Source organism: Mustela erminea, chromosome 12 (assembly GCF_009829155.1).
Source record: "Mustela erminea isolate mMusErm1 chromosome 12, mMusErm1.Pri, whole genome shotgun sequence".
Taxonomy (NCBI): Eukaryota; Metazoa; Chordata; class Mammalia; order Carnivora; family Mustelidae; genus Mustela; species Mustela erminea.
The window spans coordinates 11,626,507-11,646,165 of record NC_045625.1 but is presented as its reverse complement, the minus strand read 5'-3'; the positions used below and the strand labels follow the sequence as shown (position 1 = coordinate 11,646,165).

Below are 19,659 nucleotides of genomic sequence, written 5' to 3'. Positions count from 1 at the left end.
TTAAGATAAATATGATTTAAATGATTGAAGATTTGAAGAAAAATTGGAAAATATTAGAAATGAACAAAATTACCTAAAAGACCAAGCAAACTTAGTGAAAATAAGAGCTAGTGAAGTTAAAGGTGCAATTGATGTGTTAAATAGCAGATTAGACATGGCTGAAAAGAAAATCAATAAATCTGCATAATAAATCTGCAGAAGTTATGTGGAAAATAGAATGGGAGAGAAGGAGTTACTTGAGATAATAGCGGAATATTTTCCAGAAGTGGTAAGACATAGATCCCCAGCTTGAAGGAACAGTGTGAGTCCCAATCAGGATGACAGTAAAACTGGCAAATATCACAGACAAAGAGAAGCTCTTAAAAGGCTGAATGAAAGCAGAGATAAATTGGATATGGTTCCTATCTTCAGGAAGCTTACAGCTTGGGGTAGATGATCGTTGTTAGGATTCTTGTTGAAGTGGTTTCTACTGATCTTTGCTTTGTAACAGATTACGTCAGAATTGAGTGGCTTGAAACCATTTATTCTCATGATTTTATCCATTGAATGGGTAGTTTTGCTGGTCCTGTTTTTGTTCATGTAACTTCATTGATCTGATACATTGGTGACTGGGCTTGACTGGGATGGCTGAATCTTTCTTTTCATTTGGTCTTCTTGGACTTCTTCACAGCAACATGGCAGTCCTAGGGCAGATACGGAAGCGGCAATGCGTCTTTTAAGGCAAAGGCTTAGAGATTACATGGTGTCACTTCTGCCACATTTTATTCGTCAGAGCAAGTCACATGGCCAGTCCAGATTCTGGGGTTTAGGGAAATTGACTTATACCTTTTGATGGAGGAGCTGTAGAGATAATTTGGCTATATTTAATTTTCAACATTAACAGATAAATGCTATAATAGAGATTAACAAAGGGTGATAGAACAGAGAGGATGGAAACCTATGTCAATTTGGGGGAGGAGTCTGAGAAGCCTTCTTGGAAAAGACAATGCTTTAGTTAAGCCTTTTAAAGAAAGGTTTTATGCAATGGTGTGGTTATTAAAAATCTAGGCTTTTTTCTTCATAAAATGTTTGGAAAACTCACATCATAATCGGAGAACTTCTCATAAATTCAGAACATGTTGTATTTTCTTTACCTGACTCCTGTGTAGGAATCTTATACCCTTATCTCTTAACCAAAGATACTCTGTTAATATTGGTTGGAGGGTACATTGCTGAGCGAGTACTTCTTTGGTGGAAAGTTCAGTTAGAGGATTTAAAAAAAGTGTTAATCTTCTTCTTCTTGAAAAATTCAGTGGACATTATTTTAGTTGGAAAGAAGTTGCCAAACTGCATTAAAATAGCTGATATAGAAGTCACTCCTCACTTAGAATTGCATAAGCCAGTCTTCTGACTCAGTTTCTGATATTACTTGTTTTTAGTATCAGATGATTTTGTCCTCTAATGCAGATCTTTTATTCAGCAAACAAAGTAACTGAACCATGAACACACAGTTTAATTAGGGGGATCATGGTGGTGATGGGGGAGACACATAAGTAACCCTGTCATCAGTGATAAAATTCATCAAGTGCTAGAATATAGATAGGAACAGAATTGTATGACAGCCTAATGCCTAGAAAAGCAAAGAGTAGGTAACAATTTAGCAAAACCTTAAAGAATGAATAAGAATTACTCAAAGAACTGAGTCTGTAATGTGTAGAGAGACGAAAAGAAAAGGGCCCCAAGTCAGGAGCATTGCATATAGTGGAGTTGAATATGCTTGCTTTTCTTTTTCTCCCAAATAACCTTTTTGTTACTTGTTCTCTGTAGTTATACAAATAATGTGTGCTTGATACAGAAAATTCAGACAATAAGAAAAGGAAAACCCAGTCATAATCCCATTATTTTGCAACACAGTCATAAATACTTCGGGTCTGTCTTCAGTTGACCTTTTAGGATGAATTCACAAGGTGCTGTTCCTTCTTCTTTTTAAATTAATGTTAATGATTCCTAGTGGTAATTTTAGGTGGTTTCTCTGCTCCCAACTTCATACAGAAGATAAAGAGGTGGATAGTCAAAATAGCTGCAGTTTATAAATGAGGCACAAAGTAATTTAGTGATTTACCAAAGATCACAGAACAAGTATGTGAGTGGATTTGAGGTTAGTAACGATACTTTCTAGGATCCAAATGGGACTTCTGGTTATTTTGTGCTGTGCTTTCTGGTAAAAGTGAGCTTTATGTACTTGTTTCAGAATGCCTTAGTTTTTACACTGAAGCTGAGTAATATTACTGTCTGAAGCATTGTCATTTATATTTTCATTATGGTCTGACTCAAGTAGTGGGAACTGTAGATATCATGGATGTGTCTTTAATTTTCTGATCATCTATGGATTTCTCAAGGCACACTGTCATTTCCTAAGCATGCCTCTTGAAGACAAAATCCCAAGAAAAAGATCCCGAACTACCTAAAGTAGCTTTGTATAACTGTCAGATCCAGAAGGGCCTAGCTGGTATTGTTGCAGTGACAGGAAACAGGGGCTATAAAGTTAGGAGTAGAAAATTAACTCCAGGAAATGACTCTGGCTGTTGTCTTTGAAACATTTTGTCCCTTTCTTCTATAAATGCAGTTTTGCTCTCAAGGATACAGACCTGTAGCCACTTCTACCGTATAAATTATTACTTTTATTTGATATATTTTGGAAGGATAGGTGTTATTTCAGTAATGGGTCTTTCACATAAATAGTAGGTGTGTTCTTAGTTTTCTCTGGATAATGGAAAGTGGAACTTTTTTTTTTTAAGTTATTATTTGCTTTTTCAAACCTCAACTCCAGTAGGTGGGTCAGAGTTTATTTAGAAATAGCTGCAAGTGGGGGACACCTTGCTGGCACAGTTGGTAGAGCATGGGACTCAATCTCAAGGTTTTAAGTTCAAGCCCCTCGTGTAGGGACTGGGTGTAGAAATTAACTTAAAATCTTAAAAAAAAAAAAAAATGAAATAGCTGGAAGTGAGGTAGGGAGATACTAATTGGATGCTTACTAATTGGCGGGTACTACCATGTGAGAAATGAGATAATTCCTGTAAAAATCACATATAGTGCCTGAATTATAAACAAATGTCCTATAGTATTATTATTATTATTATGTCATTGAACCCTCCTAGAAAGGAAGTCTTTTTTGGACTTCAGAATAAAATTGGTTTGCATCATGCTAACTGGTCTTGCCCAGTATTCTTACTGTAAACATTAAACCTTTAATGACTCTCAGAATAATAGGAGATGATGGGGTTTTGTTTGTGTTTAAGTAAACAAAGTGAAAATAAAGAATTCATATTTCATTTTTCATAACTAAGCCAAAATCTGTAGAATATTCAATATCAAAATATTACTTTGGCATTTACTCCTTGCATTTATAAAATTCAGTTCAGTAAACATGTATTGTAGGTATATTGTGCAATAAGTATATCCAATGCTTTGGGAATAATATAAAGATAACTTAAGAAGCAGTCTGTGCCATCTAATAATGCCCAGTCTAGTTCAAGGTCTGGTTCTCTAAAACATGTATGCTCATGTGATGGTGGCATCCCTAGGGAGGAAGTAATTACACCCCATATTGCACGATTAAGATATCCCAGAGGAGGTAACAGAATTTAAGCTTGGTCTTAGCAGAAAGAAGGGAAGGATTACTTTCTAGGGAAGGGAATAGTCTATACAAAGTCTAGATGCTTGAAAGTTTATCCTCTGTCCTGGGGAAGGTGAGTAATTTGGTGTGATTGGTAAGAGATGGAAACATAAATTGGGCAAAGTTGTGAAGAATTCATAGACTATAGTTACAAATTTGGGCTTTATCTTAAGAGAATTGAGGAAACATAGGAGTTTTTAAAAGTAAGGTAGTGCTTGATCAGAACTAAGCTTTGCAGTTGTAACTTCAGTGGCTGTGTGAAAGATAGGTCATAGGAGAGAAAAGGCAAGGAAACTCCTGTCTTCCTAAAAATAGGCTTATGTAAATGAACATTAGCTGTCCTGTGGTATTACCTATGCCAAGAGAGGAAGGAAAAACTGCACAGTTGACAAGGATCAGTAGGATTCATGAGTAATGTGGGGATTAGAGAAGTGAAGGGTGAGGGGTGATTGTGCTCTTTCATTGGCCCACTAAGTGGGTAGTAGTGCAATTCCCTAATTAAAAACAAACAAAAAAACCAGGTGGCACCCGGCTGGGTCAGTTGGTACAGCATGATCTTGGGATCATGAGTTCCAGCACCACACTGGGCATAGAGCTTCCTTAAAAAAAATAAAGAGGATACAGGAGGAGGAGGAGTCAGTGAGTTAAGTTTGACACACTGTCTGGGGCATCTAGCTGAAGATTTTCTCTCCAGTAGACAGTTGAGGAAGGGGTTGTAGATACATACTAGGGATTGTTTCTGTATCTTGGCAGCAGATGAAGTGGGCACAGGAGAGTCTGTAAAATGAGGTTATTGTTAAAAAACAGAACTCTGGATGAATAGCTTTTGACATGCAAATAGAAAAAATGAGCAGTGTGTTCTCACATTGCATCTTTTGTAGAAACCGTGCTTTTTTTCTATTTTTTAAAAAATAAACTTTAGGGGCGCCTGGGTAATTCAGTCATTAAGCGCCTGCCTTTGTCCCAGAGTCGTGGAATCAACCCCTGCATCGGGCTCCCTGCTCGCCAGGAAGCCTGCTTCTCCCTCTCCCACTCCCCTTGCTTGTGTTCCCTCTCTCGCTGTGTCTCTGTCAAATAAACAAATAAAATCTTTTAAAAATAAATAAATAAATAATAGACCTAATTTTTTAGAGCAGTTTTAGGTTCATAGCAAAATCAAGAGGGAGGTACAGAGATTTCTCATTTAACCCCTGCTCTCACATATGCATAACCTTTGCCACTATCAATATCCCCTTTCTATTTTAAGTTTATTGAGGTAAAATTTACACATAGTAACATGCACCCCTTTTAGGTATATAGTCCTATAAGCTTTCGTGAATGCAAACTCGTAACAACCACCATCACCACAATTAAAATGCACAATATTTTTATCACTCCAAAAAGTTCTTTGTGCTTCTTTTTTGTCCTCTTATCTCCTTCCCAGCCCCTGGCAACCAGTGATCTGATTTCTTTCCCTCAAGTTGTGCCTTTTCTAGAATGCCATATAAATGGAATCGTACAAGATGGTGTAGCCTTTTGTGTCTGGCTTATTTTACTCGGAATAATCCATGCTATTGCATGTACTAATAATTCATTCCTTTTTATTGCTGAGTAGTGTTCCATTGTATAGATATTTGCAGTTTGTTTATCCACTAAGCAGCTGATAAACATTTGTGTTCAGTTTTTTGATGATTATGAATAATAGTGCTATAAACATTCACAGGACATATGTTTTAATTTTCTTCGTTAAATACCTAGGACTGAGTCATATGGTAAGTGTATATTTAACTGTAAAATTCACCAAAAAATGGCTAAAGTGACACTACTGTTTTTGCATTCCCACCAGCAATGTTTGAGAGTTTTTTAGTTATTACATATCTTTGCCAATCCTTGGTTATTGTTAGCCTTGTTTTCATGTTAATTTTATCCAAGCTTATAGGTTTGTGGAGGCATCTTGTGGAGGTTTCAGTTTCTCTAATGGCTAATGACTTGAGTTTCTCTCATGTGCTTATTAGTTAGCAATCTCTATACCTTCTTTGGTGAAATGCCCATTTTTAAAATTGGGTGGCTTGTTTCCTTATTGAGTTATAAGACATTCTGGATATAAATCCTTTATCAGATACATATTCACCATGTGTGGCTTATATTTTTATTCTCTTAATGGTGTCTTTTGAGCAGAAGTTTCTAGTTTTATCATTTTATTATTTTTTTAAAAGATTTGTTTTTATTTTAGAGAGCAAGAGTGTAGGGGGAAGGGGCCGAAGGAGAGGGGGAGAGAGTCTCAAGCAGACTCGGTGCTCAGTGCAGAGCCTGAAGGAGGGGCTCAAGCTCACAACCCTGACAGGTCATGACTTGAGCCAGAAGGAGGAATCGGACACTTAACTGACTGTGGCACCCAGGTACATTTTTTTTCTTTTATGCTACTTTTTGTGTCATTAGAAATCTTTGTGTCCCAGGATTTTCAGATTTTCTCCTTTGTTTTCTTCTGTAAATTTTATAGTTTTAGGATTTACATTTAGACCATGACCCATTTTGTGTTAATTTTTATATGTGATGTGGAGTATTGGCTGAGCGTCATGTTTTTGCATAGGTATAGATGTCAGGTTAATTATTCAGCCCCATTTGTTTTATTCCCTTTCTCCATTAAATTATCTTGCCAATGGACATTCTTTCCTGCTTTGTCGAAGATTAGTTGACCATAGAGTTGAGGGTCTATTTCTGGGCTCTCTATTCTGTTCCATTGATCTATGTGTCTGTTTTTGTGCCAGTACCATGCCTGGGGATAAAAATATATGTTTATAAAAAATAAAAAATTAATTAAAAAAAATTATCTTGCCAACTTTTTTGAAACCAATTGGCCATATATTTGTCATTCTGTTTCTGGATTCCGTTTTGTTCCATTGATCTATATGTCTACCCGTTGGCTAATACTGCAGTGTGTTATTTTAGAAATGATTGTGTTTTCTGTTAAGAATGCTATTGGCAGGGGCGCCTGGGTGGCTCATTGGGTTAAGCCGCTGCCTTTGGCTCAGGTCATGATCTCAGAGTTCTGGGATCGAGCCTTACATCGGGCTCTCTGCTCAGCAGGGAGCCTGCTTCCTCCTCTCTCTCTGCCTGCCTCTGCCTGCTTGTGATCTGTCTCTCTCTCTCTCTCTGTCAAATAAATAAATAAATAAATAAATAAAAAGAAGAAGAAGAAGAAGAATGTATGGCAGGACACCTGGGTGGCTCAGTCAGTTAGGCGTCTGCCTTTGGCTAAAGTTATGATCCCAGGGTCCTGGGATCAAGTTCCGCATCCCGCTTCTTCCTCTGCCTGCCACTTTCCTTGCTTGCGCTCTCTCCCTTTCTCTCTCTCCCTCCTTCTCTGACAAATAAATAAATTAAGAAAAAAAAAAAAAAAGAATGCTGTTGGCAACAAGGAACAGTGGGTTTATTTTTTTATTATAACACAGAGTCTAGTGATAAGCAGTTGTTGGTTTGTTTAAGCTGTTCATCAGGATCAGGGGTCAACAAACTGCAGTCTGCTGGCCTAATCTGGCATGCCAACTGTTCTGTAAATCACCTGTAGAGGTTCTTCAAAATGCATATGCCCAGGCTCTACCTCTGAGACTGATTTACTCGTTTGTTTGGGAGATGAGGGGGCGGAGGGAGGAGTACATATTTTAATTTTAGCATGCTTCCTGGTGATATGGGTTATTATGCTATGTAGTCATGGTTAAGAACAATTAACCTAAGGTTGGTTCTTAGAGCCTGGTCCCCAGACCAGCACTGTCACCATCTCCTGGAAACTTTTTAAAAATGCAAATTATCAGGTCCACCTGGACTTACTAAATTAGAATTCAGCTAGGGCTGAACAGTTTGTGTCTTAAAAGTTCTCCAGCAGCTGGAGCGCTTGGGTGACTCAGTGGGTTAAAGCCTCTGCTTTCAGCTCAGGTCATGATCCCAGGGTCTTAGGATCAAGCCCCACATCTGGCTCTCTGCTCAGCAGGGAGCCTGTTCCCTCCTCTCTCTCTCTATCTCTCTCTCTGCCTGTTTCTCTGCCTACTTGTGATCTCTCTCTGTCAAATGAATAAATAAAATCTTTAAAAAAAAAAGTTCTCCAGCTGATTCTGATGCATGCCAAAGTTTAAGACCCCTGAAAGGCATGGCTAAATGTTTCCTAGGTAAGCCTAGGGAAGACTGTCTTGATAAAGAAAACAACAGATGAGCGCTTTAGTGGCTCAGTCAGTTACGTGTATACCTTTGGCTCATGTCACAATCCCAGGGTCCTGGGATCAAGACCTGAATCAGGCTCCCTGCTCAGCAGGGTGTCTACTTCTGCTTCTAAACTCCCTCCCTCACCCCGTCGCCCCCACCCGTGATCTCTTTCTCTCAATCATTGTCTCTCTCTCTCTCAAATAAATAAAATCTTTAAAAAACAAACAAACAGGGTGCCTGGCTGGCTAAGTCCATGGAGCATGCAGTTCTTTATAACAGGGTCATGAGTTCAAGCCCCATGTTGGGCATAGAGATTACTTAATTAAAAAAAAAAAGTTATTAAATAAAGAAAACAAAAACAATGACAAAAACCTTAACCTGGTTTAAGTATGTGTATTATAATGTCACAGTAATTTTGAAATTAGATCGAAGGTTCACAAATGATCTAACATAATTGTTGAGTACTGTATTGACCCTAATCTTCCAAAGCATATGTTGCATTGCTGTTTTTAAACAGTTTTTATAAAAATCAAATGTTTGTGTGTGTACATTTCTTTTTCCTAGTTTTTAAGGAAGAGTTGTGGAAATAGAAGGCAGTTCTTATGTTTATAGACTCTGTAAATGAAAGAGGAATGCAAGATAAACATGTACAAACAAAATACAAGTATATAAACGTGTTTTCTTTCAGGCTTAGGTGTATTTTTGTTATTGAAGAATACGTGAAAATGTAGGCAGCCTATCTAACAGAACACTTGAGTTTAATTACTCTATAAAACAAAGAACAAAACAGTACTTTGTAACATGTAAAATATAATGTTTTCTCTTTGCTTTAGTTTGCTCTTTTGGTGATAGTCTCCCCAGTTCTAATTACTAATTACACAAACAGGGAGTCTAATATCTTTTCTCCATCTGTGTTCAGGAACCTGTAACTATCCTATTTATGTTCTTTTTCTTTCCCCTTGGAAAACAGTTTAGGTTCAATTAGAGTATCTTTTATTTACTATAGGTGATGCAGTAATTGCTCTCCAGTTCTGGAAGAATGAGAGGTTAATTGGAACTAAGCTGTGTTTGTTTTTTAGATGGCTTAAAAACTTCTGAAAGTACAACTTCTGAAAGAAGAAATTGGGTTGCATTTGTGGTTGTGTAGGATCAGGCATAACAAAGAATTAAAATTATGGGACCCACTTGTAGTTCCATTAGCAGTAACTGTAAACATAAAATGAAGTTCAGGGAAATACACATTGTCACCGAAGCCACGAGACTGGACACCTGTGTGGCAAGAGTAGCTGACATGTCACATTTCCTTGGGAAAATGTCAGCAAGAAAAAGACTTAAGACTGTTTCTCAGTTATAATTTACAGCCAAAGGAACTTGAAGCTTATAGAGTTAAAAAAAAATTTTTTTGAACTGGGTTCTTTGGCAGTCCAGAGGTATGTCTGATATTATTGGAATTTTGCTTCTAACTTTTGTGTTTATTTGACTGACTGGGAAGACCTCATTCTCTTTAACATAGTCTCCTAGCCCCACCCATTTTAACTTGTTGTCAGCTTTTAGTTTTCAGAAAGCCTCCAATCAACCCCTTTTCTTGATCATGACTTCTTTTAAATTGTTTTGTTGAATTTTTTTTTAGTGTTTCTTAAATAAGCATTTAGTGACAGTACTGAGTTTTGTCACTTGTGGTTTTCCCTAGCATTGGGCAGTTTCCACTAGATTTTGCACTTGTTTACTTCCTTATTGAGCAACTAGGAATAAACCATCATGACTCTAGAAAAACACTTGACATTACTGAAATGGTGTGCTTCTCCTCAGGCCATTTTATATATACCAGCTTTATTCCGGTGCCGTCAGAACATTAAGAAACTGTTCATTTCAGAGGAGTCTCCCTTAGGATTACAAGAGACTGACTTACAGTAGGAGTGGTGAAATACATGTGAAAATTTATTACCTAATAAGTCTGTTTCTATGATAACTTCTGTAGGCAAACACATTTTCCCTGTTTCTTAAAGATTAGAGAAGCCCCTAAAGATACTCCTTTTAATAGATTATTTCTCACCAGACAAGTAAAATTATGGATGTTTCGTTAGTTGAGGCCACTGTAGAAAACTTCAAATAAACACTGTCACATACATTTCTGGGCAATAGTCTCAAATTCACTATACACTTTTTCATGAAAAACTGCGAATTAAGAGAGCAGCTGCAGCTCTTATTTATTGCAGATCTTGACTTATTCTGTTAAAAAAACATTCAGAAGATATCTTTCTATCAAAAGAAATGCTGACAGTTTTCTCTAGAATACGGAACCATTTGAATTAGTACTGGCCTCTCTTTCTCACTTTGCTGATTGCGTGTATTTGTGACCCTTAGATTATAGGGAATGGAAGTGAGCAGCAGCTGCAAAAAGAGCTAGCAGATGTGCTGATGGATCCTCCAATGGACGACCAGCCAGGGGACAAGGAACTTGTGGAAAGGTCACAACTGGATGGTGAAGGAGATGGACCTCTTTCTAACCAACTCTCAGCTTCATCTACCATTAACCCCGTGCCATTAGTAGGGCTTCAAAAACCAGAGATGAGCTTGCCAGTGAAACCTGGACAAGGAGGTTAGGACTGCTGCATTGCTTGCTTAACTGAAGGTTATTGTTTTTAATATGTGAGTGCCCACCCTGTGCTAGGTTTGATTCAGAGCAAGCAAAAACCGTCATCTGTTTTCTAGAATGTTCCGATTCTAGATTTAGGAGGATATGAGAAGGGTAGGTATACGTACCCTTCTGATTTCACTTTAAATGTACGTCATGGTTATCAAAGCAAGAGATAACAGCAGTTAAATGACACTGAGGAAGCCTTGTTTCAGAATGTTTCAAGATTTTTCCAAGAAAAGGAATTTGAGGACAGTGTTAGAGATGTGGAGGAATAATGCTTGGGGAAGAGATATTTGCTGCAGGCCTGTATAGATAGCTCTTTGGGAATAGTTGCCAGGTTTTTTTGTTGTTGTTGTTGTTGTTTTTTTAAAGATTTTATTTATTTTATTTGACAGAGAGAGAGATCACAAGTAGCAGAGAGGCAGGCAGAGACAGAAGGGGAAGCAGGCTCGATGCGGGGCTCGATCCCAGGACACTGAGATCATGACCTGAGCCGAAGGCAGCGGCTTAATCCACGGAGCCACCCAGGCACCCCAGTTGCCAGGTTTTTTAAAAGGCAGCACAGAGGAGGAGGAATAGGGGAATTACAAAGGCTCATTGGGAAAACTAGAGTGTTAAAACTATGCAGCTTTCTTGAGAAAGGGAAAGCAGGGGTGTTGGGAGAACATTAAGTAGCTAAGATGATGAATGAGAGAAATAAAGCAATACAGATCAGAAAAAAGAGAATTTTTCAGAGTGGTAAAACACTAAATATATTTTTGACCTAAATGTGAATTTATAAAGTCAGAACAAATTAGAAGAGGCAAAATGTAAATCAGATCTAACCTCAGATCACATTTTAGATTTGGGATTTGACAGTAAAGGAATCCCTGAAAATTTGGGTGTTAGAGTTTTAATGTGAAATTTCTGGCTTTAATGGGCATTTCTTCTGGGGCATTAGCATATTATCTCATTAGTTTTTAATTGTAGACCTAAATGTAACTTGTAAGTTTTTACTTGGTATTCATGTCAACAAAATATTAAAAATGATTTCATTTTCTTTCTTTCAGATTCTGAAGGGTCAAGTCCTTTTACACCAGCTGCCGATGAAGACAGTGTAGTTTTCAGCAAACTAACTTATTTAGGCTGTGCTTCAGTAAATGCACCCAGGAGTGAAGTGGAAGCCTTACGGATGATGTCCATCTTAAGAAGCCAATGTCAGATTTCACTAGACGTTACCCTGTCAGTGCCGAATGTGTCTGAAGGAACCGTGAGGTAAGACCGGCTTTTTGAAATGTTTGGATCAGATTTCTGACCTATAGATTTAGAAAGAAGCAGTAGTGAACAAAATACATAATTATCTTATTCACGTAATAGTTAATTCACTTGGTGCTTAACGTCCCAAGGATTGTGACCCTTATGAAAATTACTCATTTGAACAGTTTTTTTAATATTCTTCCCCACCCCACTTGTGTGTGGTACCTTAAAAATTTAAATGTTGGGGCGCCTGGGTGGCTCAGTGGGTTAAGCCGCTGCCTTCGGCTCGGGTCATGATCTCAGGGTCCTGGGATCGAGTCCCACATCGGGCTCTCTGCTCAGCAGAGAGCCTGCTTCCCTCTCTCTCTCTCTCTGCCTGCCTCTCCATCTACTTGTGATCTCTCTCTGTCAAATAAATAAATAAAATCTTTAAAAAAAAAAAAATTTAAATGTTTTGGGGATAATTGAAATATGTTGACCTGAAAGTATGCCTAACAAATTAATTTATATTTTCCCTGTTCCACCAGTACAGATACTAGCTTGACACATTAGTTCAGTATGAAGTTTCATATTGAATCTAACAACATATTAGAATCAGCAATAATAATATTGACATATCAGAATCAGCATTTTTTAAAAGACTGTTTTGGAGAGAGCACGCACATATATGAGTGGGGGAAGGGGCAAAGGAAGAGGGAAAGAGAATCCTCAAGTAGCTTCCCCACTGAGCACAGAGCCTGATGCAGGGGCTAGATCCCGGGACCCCAAGATTATGACCTGAGCCAAAGTCAAGAGTCAGACGCTTAATCAACTGAACCACAGGCACCCCAATAATATGAAACTTTTTATAAAACTTGTTTAGTGCTCATTTCTGTGTCCATCTTAGTAGTTGTTTCCCAACTGAAATTATACTTTGTTCTGATACATTTTAATTCTGTAGACAAGCAAAACCCAGTTTTTCTTGCTCATGTTTTCAGAGTTTTTATCAAAGTGCCTTTGAATGTGGATTAGATCCACTTCCTGTGTATTTCCATTATGCACGGACCCCTAGCTTTCCTCATCAGTGGCCCTGCCCATTTAGTGTTGAAATTGCAGTTTCTTTTTATTACTTTCATATTTGTGTCTTCAGTATCCAGAACAGAGCTTAGAGTACTATAGGTATCATGTAAGTATTTGTTGAACCAATAAGTTTCTTTCTTTTTTTTTTTTTTTTTGAACCAATACGTTTCTGAATGAATAACACACTTTTGATTTTCAGCGAATGGCATGCTTTTGATTAGTAATTATCTTTTTTTAGGTGTTAACATTTTGTACTTTATTTGCCATGAATCAGAAGAATATGTTTCACTCTGAGAAAACACATCAGTTTTTTGTTTTTTTAAATAATAAAGCAGATTAGGTCATTTTTTAGGAGGTGGTAAGAAACACAGCTTTAATGATTCATTTTGGTAGTCTGATTTACTCATTGATCTAGTCTTTATTTAGGTGCAGACTATATAGAAAACCTATGTACTTACTGTTTGTCTTTCTGATTGCCTCCCTAAAGCATAAGATTATGTAGGTTTTAGTACCATGGAATTACATAATTAATAATTCAGGAATCCACGTATTGGGGCTTCTGGGGGGCTCAGTCACTAAGCGTCTGCCTTTGGCTCAGGTCATGATCCTAGGGTCCTGGGATCAAGCCCCGCATGGGGCTCCCTGCTTGATGGGAAGCTGGCTCCTCCCTCTCACACTACCCCTCCCTGCTTGTGTTCCCTCTCTTGCTCTCTCTCTGTCAAATAAATAAAATCTTAAAAAAAAAAAAAAAGAGGAATCCCCATATAACTTATTTGTTAAGACTTAAGATTAATATGATTAGCATACCAAAAATGGTTTCTATGATCTTGTTAGAAAGATGAGTCTCGAATCATAATATGGATTTAGTGAGAATAGTCCGTAATCCCTCTAAGCTCTTTATAACTTTTTTTCCCAAACAGACTCTTAGATCCTCAGACAAACACTGAAATAGCAAACTACCCTATCTACAAAATCCTCTTCTGTGTCAGAGGGCATGATGGAACTCCTGAGAGTGACTGTTTTGCTTTCACTGAAAGTCATTACAATGCAGAGCTCTTCAGAATACACGTCTTCCGGTGTGAAATACAAGAAGCTGTAAGTCCTTACCAGAAAACTGTCTGCAAATGAAGCTTCACCTTTACCCTCACTGTGTTGAAGTTAATTGCAGTATTTATTATGGTCACTTAATAAGCCAAATGAAATTCTTTGCTGATGTTTTATTGACTCCAGCCTGATGGGCTGAAATATAAAGAAACTAAAAGTTTGGGTAACCAGAACGTTGTTGCCAAGAGTGCCTGAGACCAAGACTGCTTCTTGATAGGTATCTTGGTTTCAGGAATGACACATTTCCAAACTGTTCTTTTAAAGCTAATCTTGTAGGCCTTTTTTTTTTTTTTAACTGTAATAAATATATTCAGATTGTTCCTAACAATTTAGGAAATCATTTTTCAGTTGGATTTCTTGTGTTTATAACCATTTCTTTTTTAAAACCCTTTCTCTGGCCATTTTTAGTGTTGCTTGCTTTCTAGGCCTAACAAATTAGGTAATTTACCAAAAGAAATCAGTGAGGGAGAGATGAATTACTATCCGCCCCAACACACACACAAAATAGGTAACTTTCAGCCTTAATAAAGGTATTTTATTTCTTCGGATAACAGCCCATTTTTTAATTTGTCCGCTGTAGGTAAGCCGGATACTTTACAGTTTTGCCACTGCCTTCCGCCGTTCTGCCAAGCAGACCCCACTTTCAGCAGCTGCTGCACCCCAGACTCCTGACAGTGACATCTTTACCTTCTCTGTGTCTTTAGAAATAAAAGAAGATGATGGTAAAGGTTATTTTAGGTAGGATATTTTATTCTTTTCTTTTTTTTGATTGAAGTTTGTATTAACATGGTGTATCATCTGTGGTTCAAGGGAAACTCTGGGTCAGGTTATTTAACTTTCATGTATAAAATGTTTGCTTTTTTTTTTTTAAGATTGCTTTTATAGGTAGAGTTTTTTATATTGTAAGTGCTAAACGGAAATAGGCAACTTTGCAGAGGAAAGGTTTTTTAATTTAAATTTATTTAAATTTTAATTTCAGTATAATCAACATACAGTGATATATTAGTTTCAGGTATGTCATGTAGAGATTTAAAAGTTCTGTACGCTACGCAGCACTCACCACAATAAGTGGTTTCTTAAACCCCGTCACCTCTCTCACCCATTCCACTTACCTTCCTCCCTCTGGTAACCATCAGTTTGTTCTGTATGGTTAAGAGTCTGATTTTTGGGTTGTCTCTTTTTTTCTTTGTTATTTTGTTTCTTAAGTTCCATGTGTAAGTGAACTCATATGGTCTTTGTCTTTCTTTAATAATGGAAGCAGCTCAAGTGTCCATCAATAGATGAATGGATAAAGAAGATGTGATAATTATATATAATGGAATACTACTCAGCCATAGAAATGGAATGAAATCTTGCCATTTGCAACAGCATGGATGAGGGTATAATGTTAAGTGAAAAAAGTCAGTCAGAAAAAGGCTGATTTCTTTCTTTTCATTTTTTGTCTTTATGGCTGAGTAATAATAGTCCGTGGTATGCATTTGCGTGTATATACACACACACACACCCCAATCTTCTTTATCCATTCATCTACTGATGGACACTTGGGCTGCTTTCCTGGTTGGGCTATTTAAATAATGCAGCAGTAAACATAGGGCTGCATGCATCTTTTGGAATTAATGTTTTCATATTCTTTGGGTAAATACCCAGTAGGGAAATTACTGGATCATAAGGTAGTACTGTTTTCCACAGTGGCTGCACTAGTTTGCATTCCCCTCGGTAGTGCACCAGGGTTCCTTTTTCTCCACATCCTCACCAACACTTGTTATTTCTTGTCATTTTTGATACTAGCCATTCTGACAGGTGTGAGGTGATACCTTATTGTGGTTTTGATTTGCATTTCCCCAGTAATGAGTGATGTTGAGCATCCTTTCCTGTGTCTGTTGACCATCTGTATATCATCTTTGGAGAAACGTCTTTTCATGTCTTCTGTTCATTTTTAAATTGGGTTATTTGTCTTTTGGGTGTTGAGTTGTGTAAGTTTTGTGGGTTTTTTTTCTTTTTGAAGACTTTATTTGTTTGTCAGAGAGAGTGAGCACACAAGCAGGGAGAGCAGCAGGCAGAGGGAGAAGCGGGCCCACTGACTTGATCCCAGGATCCTGGGATCCTGACCTAAGCTGAAGGCAGATACGCTTAACTGACTGAGCCACCTAGGCGTCCTGTATAAGTTCTTTATATACTTTGGATACAAACCCTTTATTGGATATATCATTTGCAGATACCTTCTCCAATTCAGAAGGTTGTCTTTTAGTTTTGTTGATTGTTTTGTTTGCGGTGCAGAAGTTTTTATTTTGTTTACAATAATTTATTTTTGCTTTTGTTTCCCTTGCATTAGGGGACATACCTAGAAATATGTTGCTGTAGCTAATGTCAGAGAAATTATTGCCTGTGTTCTCTTCCAGGATTTTTTTTGGTTTCAGGTCTCACATTTAGGTCTTTAATCCATTTTCAGTTTATTTTTGTGTATGGTGTAAGAAGGTGGTCCAGTTTCATTGTTTTGAATGTTGCTGTCCAGTTTTTCCAGGACCGTTTGTTGAAGAGATGGTCTTTTCCCCATTGTATATTCATTATTCCTTGTCCAAGATTAATTGACCATATAATTGTGGGTTTATTTCTGGGTTCTCTGTTCTGTTCCATTGGTTTATATATCTGTTTTTGTGCCAGTACTGTACTGTTTTCCTTAGAGCAGCTTTGTCATGCATCTTTAAATCTGGGATTGTGATACCTTCACTTTTGTTCTCTTTTTCAAGATTACTTTGGCTATTCAGAGTCTTTGTGATGCCATGCAAATTTTAGGAGCATTTGTTCTAGTTTTGTGAAAAATGCTGTTGGCATTTTGATAGACACTGCAGTAAATCTGTAGATTGCTTTGGATGATATGGACATTTTGTTCTCCCAATCCATGAGCATGGAATATCTTTCCATTTATTTGTGTTGTCTTCAGAGTATAGGTCTTTGGCTGCTTTGGTTAAGTTTATTTCTAGGTTTACTGTTTTTGATGCAGTTTTAAATGGGACTTTTTAAAAAATTAACATATAATGTATTATTTGCCCAAGGGGTACAGGTCTGTGAATCCTCAGGCTTACGCACTTCACAGCACTCACCACAGCACAGAGCCTCCCCAATGTCCATAACCCAACCGCCCTCTCCATACCCCTGCCCCAGCAACCCTCAGTTTGTTTTGTGAGATTAAGAGTCTCTTATGGTTTGTCTCCCTCCCGATCCCATCTTGTTTCATTTTTTTTCCCCTACCCCCTAAACGCCCCAATTTGCCTCTCAAATTCCCCATATCAGGGAGATCATACGATAATTGTCTTTCTCTGATTGACTTATTTCACTTAGCATAATACCATCTAGTTCTATCTACGTTGTTCCAAATGGCAAGATTTCAATTTTTCTGATGGCTGCATAGTATTCCATTGTATAAATATACCACATCTTCTTTATCCATTCATCTGTTGATGGACATGTAGGTTCTTTCCATAATTTGGCTATTGTGGACATTGCTGCTATAAACATTCGGGTGCACGTGCCCCTTCGGATCATTACATTTGTATCTTTAGGGTAAATACCTAGTAGTGCGATTGCTGGATTGTAGGGTAGCTCTATTTTCAACTTTTTGAGGAACCTCCATGCTGTTTTCTGGAGTGGCTGCACCAGCTTGCATTCCCACCAACAGTGTAGGAGGGTTCCCCTTTTCTGCGCATCCGCGCCAGCATCTGTCGTTTCCTGACTTGTTAATTTTACCCGTTCTGACTGGTGTGAGGTGGTATCTCATTGTGGTTTTGATTTGTATTTCCCTGATGCCAAGTGATGGTGAGCTCTTTTTCATGTGTCTCTTGGCCATCTGAATGTCTTTGCAGAAATGTCTGTTCATGTCCTCTGAATGGGACTGTTTTTTTCATTTCTCTTTTTAAGAGGCAAGGTTTGAAGAATTTTAAAGCTATTAAATTCTTTTGTATGGGGAAATATGTTACGTTACTATGTTCTTTTAGACAGAGTAACCAGCTGACTGCTGATATGAAGTATGACAGTATTTAAGCAAGCTGGATTTGTAGCTGCATTTGTTTGGCTGATTCTTTTGGTCTTTTTGGCTGGTTAATTTGTTTTAATAATCTAAAAGTCTTAAGGCTGTTGACATCAGTTTTTCCATTAAAGTTTACCTGAACACATTGGATGAGGAGAAATGGAGTCTGTGTCTGAAGTCTTAATCTTGCATATAGGGTCAGAAATAACTGGCTTGGGCTTTTACGTAAAATGATACTTTTGAGTAGTGGAAAGAACCCTAGAATAGAAATACTTAGATTTAGTTTAATTATTGCTACTATTAACACTGTGAACTTTTCCAAGTTTTTTTTTTTTTTTTTAAAGATTTTATTTATTTATTTGACAGACAGAGATCACAAGTAGGCAGAGAGGCAGGCAGAGAGAGAGAGGGGGGGGGGGGGAAGCAGGCTTCCTGCGGAGCAGGGAGCCCGATGCGGGGCTCGATCCCAGGACCCTGAGATCATGACCCGAGCCGAAGGCAGCAGCCCAAACCACTGGGCCACCCAGGCGCCCCTCCAAGTTTTTTTATATCTCCTGGCAGTAGTTTCCTTACTTATAAAATAAGTTGGCTAGACTCTAAAGTGCTTTCTAACTTTAAAATACTACAGTTACAGATGATTTTTTTTTTCCTCTATAACCCATATCACATATTAGGTGCTTCTTGGATCATAATTGATAGTTGCATATTCAGAGTGTCTCCTTTATGATTACCTCATAAAATGGGTAAAATGAAATTACATTAAAATATGAATGTTTTCTACTATTTTGCTTTCAAATTAGAAAACACAATGACTGGTTTGTTTGAACAACTGATAACAACTGGTCTCCCTGCAAAGACTTTTGGAATTATCATGCCATCTGGTGGCCAATTTCATGTACAATGCAGCTTCAACTTTGATTTGTGCACTGAAATATTAGACATGGTCTGTGGTCTGTGCCCACTCAATAGCTGTATTTCTGTTTGCACTGCAACTTTGGGATATGCTGCTTCCCACAGTATATATGCTGGCCCTAGGAAGTGGAAATTATAATCTTTAAACTTTGTAACAGTTTTTTTCCTTTTTAAGAAACAAAAGTTTCTTTAAACTCCATTTTTCCCCTTTAGTAAAGAAATTTATTTAGATCCCTTTTATAAATTTCAATTACAAATAGGAACGATGTCTAAGATCTCAGAAGCACTAAACTGCTTCTTAACTTAGGCATGTTCAAGGTAGAATGATCATAATCACAGACATCCCTGTTCACCCTCATACCAAGGGGTTGCTATATGAAAAATCCCTAGATGGTCATTTTGCTCTTTGCATTTGTCAGGGCTTTGTTATTTTTTTTTAACGTGGTTTTATTGAATTTGTTGTTTATGGTAAAAATAGTGTTGTATAGCCCTATCATAGTGATAGTGACTTGTTGAAAATTAGCATCTCTTTATCAGATTTGAACAGGTCAAACAGCTGTTTTTTTCTAGTGATTCTGTAAACATTGAGGTACCCAAAGAATTGTCAAGATGTATGTTCCCCTTAATACTCTTTGTAATAATAAAATTAAAAGGTCGAAGTTAAATGTTCACCAGAATAGAATAATTAAAATATGATGCATTTCACAATATATACAAATGTCAAAACATTGTTATACACCTCAAATAAATATAATGTTGTATGTCCGTTATATTTCACTAAAAACATGGTGGTGCACCCATATGACTTAGCATCTATCCAAAAAATATAGGTGTAGTAAGTAACCATAACACAAG

General features: G+C 37.5%; 1 protein-coding gene across 9 annotated transcripts in view; it reads left to right on the top strand.

Moving 5' to 3' along the window:
- RABGAP1 (RAB GTPase activating protein 1) overlaps positions 1-19,659 on the top strand; it is a 154,651-nt gene that overhangs the window by 30,566 nt on the left and 104,426 nt on the right. For 7 of the 9 annotated variants that reach the window (XM_032306351.1, XM_032306350.1, XM_032306356.1 and 4 more), the window contains 4 exons: positions 10,196-10,430; positions 11,519-11,723; positions 13,685-13,859; positions 14,449-14,606. In XM_032306351.1, coding sequence (XP_032162242.1) covers positions 10,196-10,430; positions 11,519-11,723; positions 13,685-13,859; positions 14,449-14,606 — 773 coding nt within the window. Of the gene's footprint in view, positions 1-6,010; positions 6,034-10,195; positions 10,431-11,518; positions 11,724-13,684; positions 13,860-14,448; positions 14,607-19,659 lie in introns of those variants that run through there. The other 2 variants (XM_032306357.1, XM_032306358.1) reach the window with 2 other exon arrangements.